Source organism: Hyperoodon ampullatus, assembly GCF_949752795.1.
Source record: "Hyperoodon ampullatus genome assembly, chromosome: 7".
NCBI lineage: Eukaryota > Metazoa > Chordata > Mammalia > Artiodactyla > Ziphiidae > Hyperoodon > Hyperoodon ampullatus.
Genome location: NC_136920.1, coordinates 56,388,308 through 56,406,014, shown reverse-complemented (window position 1 = coordinate 56,406,014; position 17,707 = coordinate 56,388,308). Strand labels below are relative to the sequence as shown.

The 17,707-nt window shown below is 51.6% G+C and overlaps 1 protein-coding gene across 1 annotated transcript in view; it reads right to left on the bottom strand.

The window, feature by feature from the left end:
* LOC307055577 (guanylate cyclase 2D-like) overlaps positions 1–17,707 on the bottom strand; it is a gene marked incomplete at both ends in the record, with an annotated part of 85,534 nt that overhangs the window by 18,361 nt on the left and 49,466 nt on the right. Inside the window, 10 exon segments of the mRNA XM_079707795.1 lie at positions 1,477–1,563; positions 3,197–3,269; positions 3,271–3,283; positions 4,141–4,239; positions 5,234–5,384; positions 5,388–5,408; positions 11,397–11,588; positions 12,014–12,021; positions 12,024–12,177; positions 15,226–15,374. Coding sequence (XP_079563921.1) covers positions 1,477–1,563; positions 3,197–3,269; positions 3,271–3,283; positions 4,141–4,239; positions 5,234–5,384; positions 5,388–5,408; positions 11,397–11,588; positions 12,014–12,021; positions 12,024–12,177; positions 15,226–15,374 — 947 coding nt within the window.

The window sequence follows — 17,707 nt, the reverse complement described above, 5'->3', positions numbered from 1 at the left end:
ACACAGCCAGTCCCGAGCCCGGTCCTCTCCCGGCAAACCGTCTGCAAAGTTGAAGGACCCAGGGCTGTCTGGGGGCCTTTCTGTGAACACAAGCTGGTTTTGCCCCCAGGAATCTGGAGTGTCCTTATAAAAAGGGTGCATCTGTGTGTGTGCTGCACCCTGAGGGCTTCTCCATATGCCCATCCATCCCCGTCCTCCTCCCTACCTCGCTGGACCCCAGTGTGTGTCAGGGAGGGCACTCAGGGATGAAGATGAACAGGGCACTGCCTGCCCCCAGGCACTGCTCTGCCCGGGTTCCCTGGGGTCCTGAGGCCTGGGGGCAGCCTAATAGCTGAGGGGCAGGGATGCTCTGACGGCCCTCAGCTCCTGTCCATATCGATCCTTCCCCTTGGAGGATGCGCAGCCTAGGCTGCTTTAGTGCTGGTTTTTGCCCAGGAAGCCCATGTGTGCCCCACACGTTTGTGGTCTTTGAGAGGTGGGAGGGGACCATCCTGGAATTGCTGCAAGGAGTCAGTTGGAAGTTCTGATGAAGGGAAGGCCCTGGGCAGGAAGCTCTGATGTGGTCGTGCTGTGGGCCCCTGATGGGGCCCTGTCCATCCCCAGGCCAGCCACCCGCTGGTGGAATCAGCCCGTGGGCCCCTGTGGGCCCCTGGGCTGCCTCATTTCTAGGAAACTAATTCTCAGCTATGGGCAGCACCTGCGCCCTGTGGCCCCCTGTGGACCGCCCGGTGCTCGAGTGGAAAAGAGTGAGGAACAGCACGTTGCAGTAAAATGTTCTTGCTTCCCCCGCTCCCCCATCTCACCTGTGTTGCCCTCAGTGAGGGACATGGGGTCGCAAAGGACAGAGGACAAAGGAAAGAGCCCAACTGCAGGGCAGGCACCAGCTCTGAGAATCTGCTTCTTTTGGCCCCTAAAATATGAGGGCCTTTGATCTGTAAATTCCTCGTCTGCGGAAATAGTCTGCAGTCAAATGCTTTACCACTGAGCTATACCCGCTGCGGAAATAGTCTGAATGGTGACAAACGCCCAGTGATATTTATCAACGTATCGCCTGTAACGGGCTCAGAATGGGAAGACTCTACATGCTGCGTGACAAGAGGGAGGTTGAGCTAATCACGGCCGCCACATGTTGCAATCCTGATGCTGTAACTACAAGTGTGAGTAAAGTGCTCTGAATGATACCCAGGGTGCTCAGGACTCTGAGAGGAGAGCACAGACCAGAATGAGAAGTTATGGAGGCATCATGATCTCATCCACGACATAGACATCAGAAACAGGCTGGCAGGAACCATGCTAAAGTGCTAACAGTGGCTGTCTCTCAGGAGTGGAAAGACGGCGATTATTTAATCATTAAAGAATTCTGTATTTTCCAAGTTATCCCCGCTAGGCAGGTAATACCTTTATAATCAAAAAAATAACAAGTATCAAATTTCAAACAACAGAGGCCAAGCTTTGGGGGAAATTCCACTTACTCACCCGGGGTTTGATGTCCAGACGTGTGGGGAGGGGTCTGGGGAGGCCCGCCTTCCCCACCAGCCAGTAGGCCTCCTTGAAGTCCCTCCCCTGGAAGAAAGAGAAAAAGAGTTGAACATACCTTCTCAAGCAGAGAGCCATGGCAGAGGCACGAGTCCCACAGCTCGGAGGAAAACAGCCTAGAGTCTAGAGGCAGATTGGGTCCAAATCCTGGCTCTGGGGCTATCTGGGGGCCTTTCTGTGAACACAAGCTGGTTTTGTCACTTCTAGCTGTGTGACTTTGGCCAACTTACTTCACCTCTCTGTGCCTCAGTTTCCTGAATACCTCATAGAGTGGTGAGGATTAAATGAATTAATATTTATCCGTTAGAGAAATAAATAAATAATGAATCATGAGTTCTATAACCAGCAGTCATGGAATGCTAAGATCCCAGGATTCTGTGATTTGTGATTCTCCCAAACTGTTGAAGGATACAGTGGTCTCCCCTGGGATGGGGATGCAGCTCCCTGGGGGGTCAGGATGGGCTGTCCTAGAAGTTTCACACGCCACCTGGACCAGGGATGGGTATTGCCCCTTGGATCCCTCAGGTCAGCCCAAAGAACCTGAGGCTGGCATACTGCCCTCCCCGCTCCCACTCTGCATCCCCTTCTGTCATCAGAACCCTCTGCTCCTTAGGACGTCTAGTGCCCACTCCCCCAGACAAGACACGCCTGCCCGTACTCCACTCGCCCATCACTTCAGCCTCCAAAGCAAAGGATTCCGCTTACGCTGGCCCTCACAGGCTGTGTGACTTTGGATAAGTTACTGCTCCTCTCTGAGGTGCTGCTCTGACATTTCACCGTTTAATGAAGTGAGTCCCGTGGAGCCCCCCACAGGAGTCCCCCAGTTTCTGGGGCCCAGTTGCAACCCTGGGCCTTTAAATGCCCCAGCTGCTCCAGTCACTCCAGTAGGCCTGGCTCTAGCTGAGGAATTGGGGAAATGAAAGGCGGTGGGGTAGGAAGAAAAGTCATTCATAGGATAGTACCATTACCTTACTGAACGTTAACATTAAAAAAAAGAATGCGGACGTGACAGACCAATTTCTGCCTTTGAGGGCTGATGGGCAGGTACAACCCAACATCACACTGACAACGTCAGAGGGCCAGCTGTGGGACTGCTGGGTGCACAGAGAAGGCATGACAGTTATTTCTGGGGGAAAGGAAGAAGAGGGATATTCCTGGGTCAGGGCAGGCTTCAGTGAGAGCTAAGGTCTGTGCTAGGGTTCTGAAGGATGAGTAAGAGCCCAACAGGGCTATGGAGAAGGCACAGGCTTTGGAGCCACCAGACCTAGGATTCAGCTGTGTGACTTTGGGTAAGTCTCTTTGCCTCTCTAATTTAATTTCCTCAAATGTAAAATGGGGACGTGGATCCTCCTTTCATTATTTCTGTGGTAATAAATATGTTACTATCTGTGGTGCACCAGCGTGCTGCCCAGGTAGGTCATCAAGAGAAGTAACTTCTCTGCCCCGGCCCTTCTCCTTATGAGGAGCCAAATGAGGGAGGGGCTCCCTGGAAGAAATGTTTCCTTAGAAACTGGGGAGTAAGGAGGACATTAAAGGTGATCAGCTCCCAGGCCGGCATTTCCTTTAGCTATGTCAGTCAGATGAGAATCTCTCCTGCTGCCCGCAGAAACTGGACCTCTGGAGACATTTCCCATCAATCCCAGGAAAGAAAGTCTCTCACCTTTAGCTCAGTCTGGCCTCTGATATCAATTTTGTAGCCTTCATCCAGGCTGAGCCGTGTCTGGGCGGTGCTTATGAATTCTGTATGCTGAGAAGAAAGGTAGTAGTCAAGTTACCACCTGGTGACAGCATACCCAGTGTTTGGTAAAATCATTAAGAGCCTGTAGCAGCCCCAGTTCCAGCCAGTCATGCACACAATTCTGATTCATGCAGTACCTTTTGCCTGGCCCTCTTGTCCCCCTAGTAGATTGCTGGGCACTAAAGTGGAGGTCTCAAGGGAAAGGAAACTACATGGATTGATTGTTAAGGAGAACTCAAGATGAAGTCAGAACCCTAGGAACATAATCTCTACTTGTAGGGAAGTCTTTGAAGGCTGAGTCAGTGCAGATAAGCAGTTATTTTTCTTTTAAGGGCAGGGCTCCCCTCTAGGGCCACACATCTGATTAAGCAGGATACATACTGAGTGACATGAGGGAGCACACAACCTGTGCAGCCAGGAGCAAAGGCTCAGTTTTTTCAGCTGCTCTAGCCAGGCCATCAGAGAGGCTCCTGCTGCCAGCAAGGGTCTAAAACGGCATATCTTTTTTTAATTGAAAGGGGTCTACTCATTGGAAAGATGGGGAAACCAAGACCTAGAGGAAGAGCATTTTGCTCAAGGACACTAAGCACACCGGACCCAGTCAGGGTGAGGACCCAGGTTTCCTGCCTCTGGAGTCATTGTTTTCCCTGCTAATTCTCTCATGAGATCATCACAAAAGCCCTGCGCAAAGTTAAAAGAACCAGTGACATACATCATCTCCTTCTAGTTGTTTTACTGATAACTAGGGCACGCTGCCACCAGGCGGTGATTTGGTTACTAAGCACTGTTTCAAATAGCCAGGCTGCAGGGGTCATTGAGAGAGTCCTTCCCTGGGCTCCCCTAGGATAGAAATATGAGACACTCACGTATCCCTGTAGACTCCATCTGGGATGCGGTGTTAACTGTGTCCCCAAAGAGGCAGTACTGAGGCCTGGTGAGACCTACAACCCCCACCGTGCAGGGCCCTGAAACTCAGTTGTGCCCAGTGAGCTCCAGCAGGTCCTGGACCCAAGAGAAGTCTCTACAACACTCTTGTCCCTCCAGTTCTCCCCAAACTGCTGTCCCCACCTCACATCTTGGGCTCCAGCTGGGGGGTGAGGATGAAGCTGTATGGAATCTCCAAGAACACCCGGAGAGGAGATGACATCTATGCCAGGCTGTGGGCTGGGGGTAGGGGGGCACAGATAAATTGGAGCCAGGCTCTGCTCTTAGTGTGCTCCCAGCCTGGTGGGGAGATACGTATAAATGCTAATCAGTGTTGTGAAGAGGGAAGCACCAGGGCTGTGCCAGCCCAGAAAGAAGACTCTGACCCAGCCCAGAGGACTTCCTGGAGGAGGCAGTACCTAAACTGTGTCTTGAAGGATGAGAGAATGAGTCAGCAGGGAACAGCAGGTGCAAAGGCACAGAGGCAGAGAGCCCACATGCCTGTGGGAAACTGCTAGTGGCTGGGTATAGACAGAATACAAAGTGGAAAGTGGTGGGAGATGTGGCTGGAGAGAATAGCAAGGCCCTTGGAGGCTATGAGGGGGGTGGGGAGTTTGGACTTTATCCCACAGATGAAGTTATGGAGAGAGGAAGGGGTGAGGGCACGAGAAGGATATTCTATAGTAGAGACCCTGAGGTCTCTCCAAGTCCCCTCCCAGCAAATATTGACTTGTTTGCATGACCACAGAAGGTCTCTGTTCTGCCTCTTCCATCAGACCATCAGCTCCTCAGCATGGACTTAGATGACCTTGACAGATGTTGAGATAAAAAATATATATGTGTGTGAATCTGAGCATCACAGATTCTTTGATTTATGACATCTTAGAACCTTAAAATAATAGAAGAAAAAAAGAATTGTAAAAATTTTCTATTATGGATTTTTAGAATCTCAGGATTCCAGAAGCACGCCATTGGGGTTGCCCCAGCCAGCGTCCCAGGCAGGGTTGGGAGACTCCCGCAGCCCCAAGTCCATATCTGAGTGCAGTCTAGCCCTGATGTGAATGGGCACAGTGGGCACGTGCCTCATCCGGAAGTCGCCCACAGAGCTGAGGATGTCCAAGGCCGTGTTGGTGATCTCAGCTTCATGCTGGCTCCTGTTGCACCGGGGCAGCCCTGCTGCCACCATTTAGGCATCCCCGATGGTCTCCACCTAGAAGTCACAGCCTTCATGCTCCAGGACAAGACCCCCCCTCCTTGGACTGACCCACATCCCACACAAGGCCACCTCTCTGGACCCCCTGACCCAGCCCTCAAGTCTTTGGCGAACAGTGCCATCTTTCCCAGGCCTCCCATCCCAGTCACTCTGGCAATAATTAGACCTGCACATTTCAGATCACCTTTGTCTGAATTGCAGGTCTTACCTCTGACCCCAGACCATGAGCTCCTTGGCAGCAGCCCTGGGTGCCCCATCTGCACAATGCCGCAGCAGCAGATCAGGGCTTCATCTGGAGAGGAGTGCATGTATATTGGATATACAGCCTATTTCCCAAACCCTTGGCCTTCCAAGGTGTACTAAAAAGAATGTAGTGTTTGAAATCCAAGAGATGTGGATACAAACCCCGGCTCTGCCATTTACCTTGGTCAGGCCACTTCACCTGTGCAAGCCTCAGTTCCTCTTATATGAAATGCATATTAAAGATAAAGATTTAAGAGCCAGTTTTGTCACAGATGCTCAATAAACAGAGACTTCTCTTGTTACCATCATCATCATCATCATTATCATCACCATCATCATCCATCACCATCACCACCACGATCATCATCATCATCTTCTCCTGGGCTAATGCTTTTGGAAACGATAGAATCCCAGAGTCTCAGAATTAGGAGGGACTTTAAAGGCCACCCACTTGCCTCCCCATGGCTGTCCGGTCCTGCTCACGTCTCCTTCCTGAGGTGGCTTCTTCTCCCTCGGGGCAACTCTGATTTACAAAAGTTGAGTTGAATGGTAACCTGCCTTTCACCTGCTGGTTCCAGCTCTACCCCCTGAACTCAAGCCACAGTTCTTTCCTATTCTGAAGCTCATTCTCTATTCTGAAGGCCCTGTTCCAGGTGCTGGGGACGCAGATGTATACCGTGGCCTTCTCCCCTGCCACAGGCCAGGCCAGCCAAGGTTGAAGACAGCAACTCTATACCCCAAGTCTTCCCATCTGCAGGTTAAAGAGCCCAGCTCCTGCACTGCCACTCCTACAGCAGGCACATGCAGGCATCCCTCGGACCTGTGGATCAGAGCTTTCCCTCTGGCCAGGCATAGCCACTCTCCCTCAGCACCTGGTAGACAGTAATAATAATGATGATGCTTCTCGTGCCCACAGGGGGTGCTATAATTCAATAAATTTCTTTCGCACACCATTATCTGTGGACTGTGCCCTACTACCTATGTCCCCCAGCTCTTTCCCTCACCCAGAATATCCCTGCCCCAATACCGGGAAGTGATCTGCCCTAATCATGCCACATTCTGCTCATATACTTAAATTTGCTCCCTACAGCAAGAGGCTTAAAATTTACTCCCCATGGAGCTAGCAATCAAGGACTCCCATGATTCGCAGAATTTCCTGACTTATTCCTAACTCTTGCTCCTGGTTTCCCACGTTTCAGCCAAACGGGAAACTTCCTGCTTCCCGCAGAGACACTCAGCGCTTGCTCACCTCCAGGCCCTGATGGTCTAGTCCCTCTGCCTAAAATGGTCTCCCCCAGTCCCTATCTGGTGAGATCCAAGCCATCCATCAGCCCAGTTTTCACTGCATTGAGTCCATTAAATCTCCCCGGTCACCAGCTGGGGAAAAGATGTTTCCTTCCTCAGGGCTGTAACCTCCATCTCCCTCCCACCCCATCATCTTCACTTACTGTGGGCTGGTCTGAATGTGGCTGGGTCAGGGGAAGGGCTGCCCCCCACTGTGTACATTTCCACAGAGGAGAGAGACCTCCCACCCCACGCCCCCGGGAAAAAGATGAGCAAGCCCTGGCTTTCCCCCTGCCCACACCCTTCTTCCCTGCAGGAGGACGAATGCATCATCTGATTGGCAAGATTGGAAGAAGGACTAAGTAAGTGCTCCCTTATTACTCATATAACCAGACGCTATTCCAAACCCTTTACAAGAATTAGGTCTTCACAAGAATTCTGTGAGGTACGTAGTATTACTATCGCCATTTTGCAGACAGAAACTGGGCCAGAGAGGTTAAGTCACTCGCCAACGTCACACAGCACATATTTGAACTTGTTCAGTCTAGCTTCAGAGCCCATATGCTATGCTGCCTCCTGATGCACATGGTTTGGGCTCTTTCTCTCTCTCTGTTGGGGAGAATCTGCCTGCTATGTGGGGTTTCCCTCTGTTCCTGCCCTGCACATGGTCAGCACGTGTGTCTGGGCCAGGTCCTGCTTCCCAGAGGTAGCCTGGGAGATCTACTGCTTGCTAGCCCCTCTTCCAGCCCACCAGGTGTGCAGCTGCACTTCAGGAAGAGACACCAGCTCTGGGGACCCAGCACTGCCTCAGATGGGTGATCCAAGGTCCAAACTGGGGAGGAGGAGCAGTAGAAAGCCCCAAGGTGGCCACACATCCAGACCACATTCTCCAAGCGGCTAAGCTGACCTCTAGCCCTCCACCTGCTTGCCACCTAAGCTGGAAGGGAGAGTTTGGTGTAATTAATAACCATCCCTATAACCCCAGCAGCAGAAAGATGACCAGGCACAGGCCCTGCCCTTTAGGAGCTCAGACTCACAAAGACGATCACTCAGAGACTCCTGTCGTAAGGGGCACTCAGCTACAAACGAGGGCTGCACAGCTCCCTGTGCACAGGTGTGGTCCTTTTGCAGCTGGGAGAACACAGCCAGAGGAGAGGTGGGTGCAAAGGTTTCCATACTAACAAACACAGAGGTGAATTCTAACTCCACCACTGGCTTGCTGTGTGACCTTGGGCGAGTCACCCACCTCTCTGAGCCTGTATCCTCATCTGTACAGTAGGGATAATAATGCATCCCTCTGAGGGGCATTTCGAGGGTTAAATGAGATATCCTGTGACAATCCGTAGGCCAGGCCAGTCCTCTGTAGACATTTAAGTGGTACATCTATACCCCCCGCAATTCTGTGCTTTCAGGGGGAGGCGTCAGCGCGTGCACGTGCTGGTGCTCATTGTCGTGTTTGTAGGAACGACAGCACTTCCTCTCACACTGCTTAATCTGCAGAACCACCCTAAGCCATAGGCACTTTCACCTCTGTTTTACAAATGGGAACCTGAGGCTCAGAGAGGTGAAGTGATGTGCCCAGGGTGGCTCAGCAGTATGGCCGGGGCCACGCCCACCGCCGGGCGGAGTGGCTGAGGTAAACCCTCTCCTCCCCCGCAGCCCACTCGAGCTCTGCTCGAGTTATGTCCATGAAAGTGCTCACTCAGCGCGTGCTGGCAGGGAACCACAGACCCCTGTGGGACCAGGAAATGATCGCCTGGCTGCCTCCCAGCCCAGACCGGATTAAAGAGCAGTAATCAGATCCTGCTGGGACGGAGGGGAAACCAAGGCGGCTGCGTGAGCGATGAGAGATGCGCTTGCACATGGGGAGGACCCGGCCTCCTGTTTCCCCACATCTGGATGGGTGTGCAGGCCTTGTTTTATTTCATTTCACTCTGCCAGAAAGATGCAGACCTCTTGGCCAGAGTTCAGAGCAGATCAGAAAGCGTGATTCAGAGCTGGGAGGGACACATGTGTGAGAAAAGATTAGCAGGAGAGGAAGAGACAAGGTCAGGGGTGACTCAGGGCACATCAAAGCTGCAGGGCTCAGCAAGACGAGATGAGGAATCTTTTCCTGGGGCCCACGGTAGCTCTGGAGGCAAGAGGGAAACTCAGCCAGCATGACAGAGAATGCCTCAGACCATGGGCTGGGGCAGGAACGGGGAATGGGAAGGAAGATGTGTGCTAGGAATTCCAGTGGCTCAGGTTTCCGCGGGTCAGTGTGGGGCAGTGGACAGAGCTGGGCGGTGGTGGTGGACATGGCACTTTCCTGTCCTGGCTCTGTCACCTACCACCTCTGTGACCTCAGGCAAGGCACTTCCCTCTCTGGGCCTCAGTGAGCTCCTCATTTAGTCAGCACATGTTTCCTGAGGACCTACCATGTACTGGACATTGCCAAGCACTGGGGACAGAGCGGTTTAGGTTGGAACCAACAGGTCCAAGGGTAGTTATGAGAGCATCACACAGGAGCTCTTAACCATGTCTGGGAGGGCAGGGAAGCTAACCTGAGACCAGGAGGGAGCAGAAGAGGAGAGAGAGCAGGGCTCCAGGAGGAGGGAACAGCATGTGCAAAGGTCTTGTGGTTAGAGAGAGCAACGCTTGTGTGAGGAATACAGAGGACTGCAGGGGCGGAGTGCGGAGATGCAGTGGGGAGGGAGGGGGGCCAGCTCCTGGAGGGCCTTAGGGGCCGCTACGAACCTGTGACTTTATCCTGAGGCTGTCCGAGTCCCGGGATGGTGAGCCCTGATGAAGTGGGGTTATAGGACCGGAATGCCCAAGTTCAAGCCTCAGCTTCACATTCTGCTGGGACTATGTAATTAGACAAGCTGCTTAACCACCTGTTTCTTCATCTGTAAATTAGGGGTGCTATTATCTACCTCATACATTGTTATGATGATCAAATGGGTTAATACATATAAGGCATCTAGACTGTGTACCAGTGTCTGGTATACAGTAAGCATTCAATAAGTACTGGCGATTACTGTTGTCGGGACACTGCATGTAATGCTACCAGCAGACTTCCTCGCACCTCAAAGAGTTAGTTCTCTCCTCTGAAACTTCCTGCCCATGCATCCTTTCCATCCTGGCTTCAGCCCAGGGCCTGGCCCTCCCCAGTCCCGGTTTTCCTGGAGGGCGGTGGCAGGAAGGGGGCTGGCATGTCACAAACGAAGGCTAAGGCCAGGGGAGCCAGGGTATGGCTGTTTCCTGGAGCTTCCTCCCCACCTCATCCACTGTGTCTGTGGCTGACCTAGGACCCCCCAACTATTGGATCAGAATAGGGGCAGGGGTGGGGTGGGAAGGCCCCCAAAGCAGGCATAGAGGGCAGAAAGCTATTCACTTTCACAGGCTCACAGTTTACACAGCACTTCTACCAGGGGGAGAGGATCTGCCCATCATCTGTGAACCCCTTGGACTGGAGTCATTATTCCTGTTTTATAGATAAGGAAACAGAGGTCCAGAGAGGGGAAGACAAAGTGACACAGAAGCTGGTGTTCAGGGTGGGACTCAAACCCAGAATCGAGGGGTGCACAGGGACTAGATTGTGGAGGATCTTGACGGCTCTGCCAAGGCCCCTGCTGCCCACTCCATCGTCTCCCACCCACCACCCCCTCCCACCACTGGCCCACTTCATGTCTAGCCATCACAACCCATTCAGCATCCCTCCCAATTACTAGGTCCACCCTCTCAAGCCTCAGGCTTTAGCACTTTATTCCCCCATTGCTTGCCTGGAGCAACCACACCCAGGCTGGACAATGCTAGGAAGACAACACCTCCTCCAGGAAGCCTTCCTTGCTCTTTATTCATCTACTCCCAGCTGGATTTGGGGCCCTCTCAGCCTCCAGCACTGAGAGCTCGCCGAGGGCAGGCACAGAAGCTGACTCACCTTTCGGCCCTTGCCTGGCACAGGTTGAATTTCTTTCCCCACCTCTTAAATCTGGGCTGGCCTTTTGACTTGCTTTGACCAATAGAATATGTCAGAAACAGCAATGTGCCCGATCCCAGCTTAGATCTCAAGAGGCTTCTGGGCTTCTGCCTTCTCTCTCAGAACTTTGCCATACCATGTAAACAATACCAACTCACCTGCTAGAGGGTGAGATACCATGTGGACCAGAACTGAGTTATCTCAGCAAAGGCTCCAGAGTCCAGCCAAGATCAGCAGAGTCTCGTCTCACCCACAACTGACCACAGATGTATGAGTGAGACCAGCTGAGTCCAGAGACATTTCCAGCTGGACCTATAGGTTTGTGAGCAATAATAAATGCTTATCATTTTACACCACTGGGTTTGGGGAGATATTTGTTACACAGCAATAGCTTACTGATAAAAAAAATGCATAAATAAATGACAGGAAGTAAATGTATGATGCAAACACAACATAGAGGAGGGAGAGATGGAATGCCTGCCTCTTGGTCCTCTCACCTTACACAGGTCATGGTTGCCCAGAACACCATCAAACAGTGTGTAGAGGTCATTGAGCAAGCCCACCACCTCAATGGGCTCCCTCAGGGCTGAGATGGTGGTAAAGCCTACAGTGTCACTGAAGTATACGGTCACCTGGTCAAAGTACGCTGGCTCCACAGTCGTCCCCGTTTTCAGAGCTTCAGCCACAGACTTGAAGGGATGGGAAGGGCCAGAGTCACAAGGTGGGAGGACCATCTTTCCACAGTTGGAAGTGAGAGAGGGATATTTGGGGGAAAATCCTGGGTTGAGTGTCAGGGGATCTGGGATAGCTCTGTTGGTGTGCTGGCTCCCCTCCAGCAAATACCTGCCCCTCTCTGGACATTATTTCCTCTGAGGCCAGATGGGGGACCCTGTGCCTTGTCCTTGTTCCCTAGGGAAAGAGGCAGTAGAAATTCAACACTCATGTGCCCCCAACAGTGCCTAATACATGTAAGCATTCTATTAAAATATGTTGGATAAATAAACGATGAACGAATTGAATGAACTAATGGAACCAAGATTTACTGAACACCTACTATGTCCTAGGTCCCATGCTCAGAGCCACTGAGGCTAGAGGCACAACCAAGTCCACTCACGGCAGGAGCATCTGAGAGAGCAACCTTTCCATCTTCTGTCTCTCCAAACCCAGCTCCTCAGTGCACTCCTGGATCAGGTCCTCCAGGTTCTGGGAATACTTCTCCAGCATCCACAGCATAGAGTCAGCAACACTGGTCTTCTTGCCTTGGTTGATGCTTTTGAACTGAAAATGGAATGAAACTCCCAATTTGTCCACGAAGGTCGGCACACTCGGCCCTCAGGTTGAGAATCTGGGCCACAGGAATGAACCACACATAGTCCCTGCCTGGAAGAGCCAGATGGTGGGGAGCAGATATGTAATAGACAAGGGATGGCAACTCTGACAAGCGAAAGCACAGATGGCTGGGAGGGAAAAATGGGTTGGTTCTCTATGAGGTGAACAGGCAGCGAGAGAACTTTGCAAAGGAAAGTTTGCCCAGCACTGCATCACCATTAACAAACACATTGGTTCTCACGAAAACACTGTGGAATAGGCATTCTTTGTTCTCAAAGATAAGTGGATGGATGGATGAAGAGATGGGTAAATAGATAAAAGCAGGGCTTCCCTGGTGGCGCAGTGGTTGAGAGTCCGCCTGCCGATGCAGGGGAAACGGGTTCGTGCCCCGGTCTGGGAAGATCCCACATGCCGCGGAGCGGCTGGGCCCGTGAGCCATGGCCGCTGGGCCTGTGCGTCCGGAGCCTGTGCGTCCGGAGCCTGTGCTCCGCAACGGGAGAGGCCACAACAGTGAGAGGCCCACATACCACAAAAAATAAAAATAAAAAATAAAAAAAATTAAAAAAAAAAAAAAAAAAAATAGATAAAAGCAATGTATGTAGATTATTTACGTATATAATCTATTTCTACCTCTTTATTTCTCTCCATTTTCAAAAAATTGTTTACAAAATAAAATAATAAATATGTAAGGGTGCTGGGACCAAAGGAGAGTAAAGGTTAAAAAAAAAATGTTAATCCAGGAGTGAGGTCTATATGCAAAATGCATACTAGAATTTGATCACAATTTTGGATATGAGCTTCCTAGCAACAAAGCAAAGAGGGAAATAGAGATTACATAATTTATGGAGTCCATGAGACAACGGAGTATTAAACTAGTTGCTCAAAAGGAACACAACTACTGCTGATGTTGAGCAGAGAGAAGTATGTCTCTTAGGTCTTCATAAGAGGACATTCACATGTTGTTATAAATTGTACCTTCAACAACAACCTTATGGGAAATATGGCACCCAGTTTCCTAGGGAGACTTCCTAGAACCTTCCCCAGTGCGGTTTGCACCTTCCCAAAGTGCAGTCAGCAGGAGAAGCAAATTAATGATGATCAAAGTGGAGGGGTTCATTCCTGTCTAAATCCAGCATCTCAACCTTTGTGTGTGTATAGGTGTGTATGCAACCAACCTTCATTGATACTGCTTCTCTCAGGCAAATGTCTGTAAGGTAGGGAGTAGCAGCAGCCCCTGAAGAGCACCTATTTTGTATTGCTCATCAAAAGCAGAGGCATAAGCTTTAGAGGTCAGTTGCCATGAGTGTGACAGCTGCTGATCTTGAGACAGCAATATGGACAAGAAGCTGACTGTAAGGTCATCTCTGCAAGGAAGGCCCCCATTTTATAAATTAAGAAACAAAGGATCTGAGAAATATAACTTGCCAAGGACAGCATAATGGTGGAACAGAGTTTCAAACTGAGGTCTATTATATATTAATGTTATCACCAGCCACCCCTCTGAATTATTTTATCATTTGGAATGTGTTTTCCATTGTTTCCCTTGCATTGCCCAGGAACAAAATCATAGGATCTACAAATAACAATCACTTTCTTCTTCCTTTACAACGTTCATTTTCTTGCTTAATTGCATTGGCTGGTACTCCCAGAACAATGCTATATGAACATAGCCCAAGTCTTTCGACTTCAAGGTCAGTGCTCTTTCTCCTCATTCTCTCCTCAGAAAATTACTTATTTTTTTTTTTGACTTGGTTATTTTACTTAATGGTCACACCAACATGTCAAGTTAGACCAGAGTTAGTCTTTCTAGGCATCACCTAAGGAGATCTGAGGCTCAACAGTACAATCAATTTGGCCAAGATCAAGTAGTAGGTAAGTGGCAGCATAGATCTGAATGCAGGCCTTCCGACCCTTAGCCTCCCCACAATGTGATGTAATTCCCACCTTCTGCATGTGAAGTATATCATGTGCCTGTCTCTGCCTTCTCTGCCACTGAGCCTTAGGCAGGCTCACCCCTCACTCAGGGCAAGAGCTTGCTCCCCCACCTCGCTAGCTATGGCAATCTCTGACCCCTGGAAAGATTCTAGGCTGGTGTTTTAAGAACTGGTTGCTCGTCCTAGCTCTGCAACCCACCCTCACAGTGGCCACTGAGAGCTCATTCACTCTGAGGTCCAGATTTCCCATAGGACACCTGTGTGCTTCTCCTGTCTTCCTGCCTCTCTCTCCCTCATCACCTGTCTGGAAGCCCCTCTCGCTCACTGAACCTGTCCTTGGCAACGTTCCCCTGTGGCTGGGGAGTGCAGGGCAGGAATGGGAGGCACAGAGATATCACCTCGGGCTTGATGGGTTGCTCTGTGGGAGCCATTAGCCTGCTCAGTCAGGCCCACACACTCCACCACCGCCCTGCAAACTCGTACGGGCTTGCCTCCCCCTCCCAATGCAGTCCCCAAGGCAGGCCTGGGGGGCCCCAGTCCCCCTCACATCTTCCATTCCCTGATGCGGGGAACCAGCGCTGCCTACACGGCCACAAATGGCCCCTCTGCTCTGGTGCCAGGAGGCCCAGCACAGGGTTGGGTCCCCAGCATCAGCACTGCAGAGACAAACCTGGGTTTGGGTTCCAGCCCCACCTTTCACTCCCTCACTTACCTTTGGCAAGTCCCCTCACCTCACTGTGCCTGGATTTCTCTCTTGTAGAGCCCAGATAACAGCAATGCTTCCTCGGAGAGCTATCATTAGGGTTAAATGAAGTAAACACAGCACTTAGCACGGGTCTTGGTGCTCAGGAAGGCAAATGTCCCTGAACCCAGAGTTCTGAGAAAGCTTTCCTCAGATGGTGGACCTCGGGCCTCACCCTCAGCGATGATGATGCTGGCCCATTGCTCCCTTTCTGCACAGTGGTTCCAGGTCCCGGGGAGAGTGCGGGGCCCCCACTGGGGAAAGTGAGGTGAACCAATCAGCCGTTTCTTGTGAGCAGCCAGCTCCTCTGGGGACACTGACCTGGGTATAGATCTGGTCCAGGTTGGGTCTGTCCTCTGGAGCCTCCTCCCAGCACTGCTCCATCAGCTGGATGCACTCAGGTGGCCCGTGGTGAGGAGACACCAGTGGCCGGCACAGGGGAGGGGAAGACACCACCTTCCTGATGATTTCTGCAACAAGCACGGGCCAGGCAGTGGGTCTGAGGTCCCCAGGAGGGTTGGTGGGAAGGGGTGGGCCTGGGATACTGAGACGGAGGACAGGGTGGGCCTGTGGGGTGCAGACATCAGGCCCCGAGGGTATTCCTCAGCCCCCTGATATATGTCCCGGGATGTGCTGGCCAGTGGACCAGGATCGCTGTTTTCCTGGGTCTGCCCCAGAGTGTGGCTGGGGAAGGGGTCTCAGCCTGGGAGACAGGCGAACAGGGTTTGAATTCTGGATCCGCCACCACCTCTCTATGAGATGGTGAACAAGACAGCAATCTCTCTGAGCCTCGGTCTCCCCATCTGTGAAATGAGCTTAATAAACTGCCTTCTTAAGAGGGGTGCTGAGGGAGGAGATGACAGATGCTAGATCTCGGGGTACTAGGTTCACTCCGACCCCTGAACCCTGCACAACTTGTTACTGCTCTGTTGCCAGCAATGACCACGAATGTGCTCGAGACCTGTGCAGTGCAGCTCTTTCTGCCAGCCCTGACACCTGGAGGCTGTCTGGTACCAACTCTCCACAAGTGTGAAGACTCTCTGCTTATCATTATCCCCATTATGATGACTATTCTCCCAGGACCACCCCTGCTGTGGATCTTCCTGTCCCCGCTCCACATGATGAAGACCACAGACTAAGTCCAGATCAGATAGATCAACGATCCAGCTCCGTCTCTGCCACTTGCCATCGCTCTGTGCCTCGGCTTCCCCACCTAACAACCAATGGAAATAACCCCACCTCAGGAAGCTGTAGTGGGGCCTGGGGGAGCTGAGAGATTCACAGGAGCACCGGGAGGAGGTGAGGCTGGGTACCAAGCTCAGGCTCTCAGCGGCACAGGAGAGGACTTCGAGATTATCCACTTATATTCTGTACACATTATGCCATCTCTCTGAGTTTCAGTTTCCTCACCTATCAAAAGGGCATAATAGGGGCTTCCCTGGTGGCGCAGTGGTTGAGCGTCCGCCTGCCGATGCAGGGGACAGGGGTTCATGCCCCGGTCCGGGAAGATCCCACATGCTGCAGAGCAACTGGGCCCGTGAGCCATGGCCGCTGAGCCTGCGTGTCCGGAGCCTGTGCTCCTCAACGAGAGAGGCCACAACAGTGAGAGGCCCGTGTACTGCAAAAAAAAAAAAAAAAAAAAAAAAGGGCATAATAATAGTACAAACCGCACAGGGCTATTAGAGGTATAGCAGGTTAACCTCTGAGGAGGGCTGTGATCCTCCTCAGAGACGGTGGGGAGGTGGGTCCCTTGGAACCAGTGAGGAGAAGTTTCTTTCTGGGTTTCCCTTGGCTGACCTCCTTGTTGGGGGCAGCCCATGATTCACTGTCCCATTTTACAGACAGGGAAACTGAGGTTCCGGGGTGGTGAACTAGGTCACCCACAGCCACAGGGTAAGTAACAAACAGATGCCGGAACTAAGCCTGATCGCCTCCCAGCCTGCACAATTTTCTCTGCCCAGAGGTTGCCGGTCTGCAGGCATCAGACCCTGAGGGCCTCTGAGTAAAGGGTCTGGGAAGCTGTATGTGCTTGCAAAGGAGTGTGTGCAGATGGAACCAATAATAGATCACACACACACACATGTCCAGCTCTTTTTCAAAAGTATTTGGATGGTGTTGTGATGAGTAAAATACAGATCCATTTCAAAGTGTTGCTGATTTCAGAGCAGATTTTTGTCTTTGGGCATTTCCTCGGTCAGCGGATATTAAAAGTCAAATAGTAGCATGTGAAGCTCCCAACTTTTTTGTCATTAAAGTGGAGTCCTCACAGGCAAGCATGTTGGGAACCCCTGGCCCAGTCCAGGCCGGGTCTCGGGTTCCCTCCCCATGCCGAGCTGCTGTCCACACCCAATGCATCACTGTGATGGACCAGCCCTGCTGACTGCTGACAGGGTAGGCTGCACATCCAGCTCCATGGAGAAGTTGCTCCGTGGATGACTCCAGGAGATTTTAGGGCAAGAGCACTGAGCTCACCCAAATCCTAGACCCATGACTTCCCGCTAGGGAGTCCCTTACCCTCTCTGAGCCTCACTTCATTCATCTCTGAAAAGAGTGCACTAGCCCACCTCACAGGGTTGTCCAATGGAATAATGCATATGAAAGTGCTTTGGAAACCACAAGTATCCCCCCCAGCCACCACAGGATCTTAAAAAGATGCTATTTCTAAGAGCAAGGAGGTCTGCTTCCAACTGGGAGAGTCAGGAGAGAACATGGGATGCCCCACTAGCACACCCCTAAAACCACCCAGTATGCCAGGCACTTTGTCTAAGCCATTTCAATGAATCCTCACAAATCCTCTGGGAGG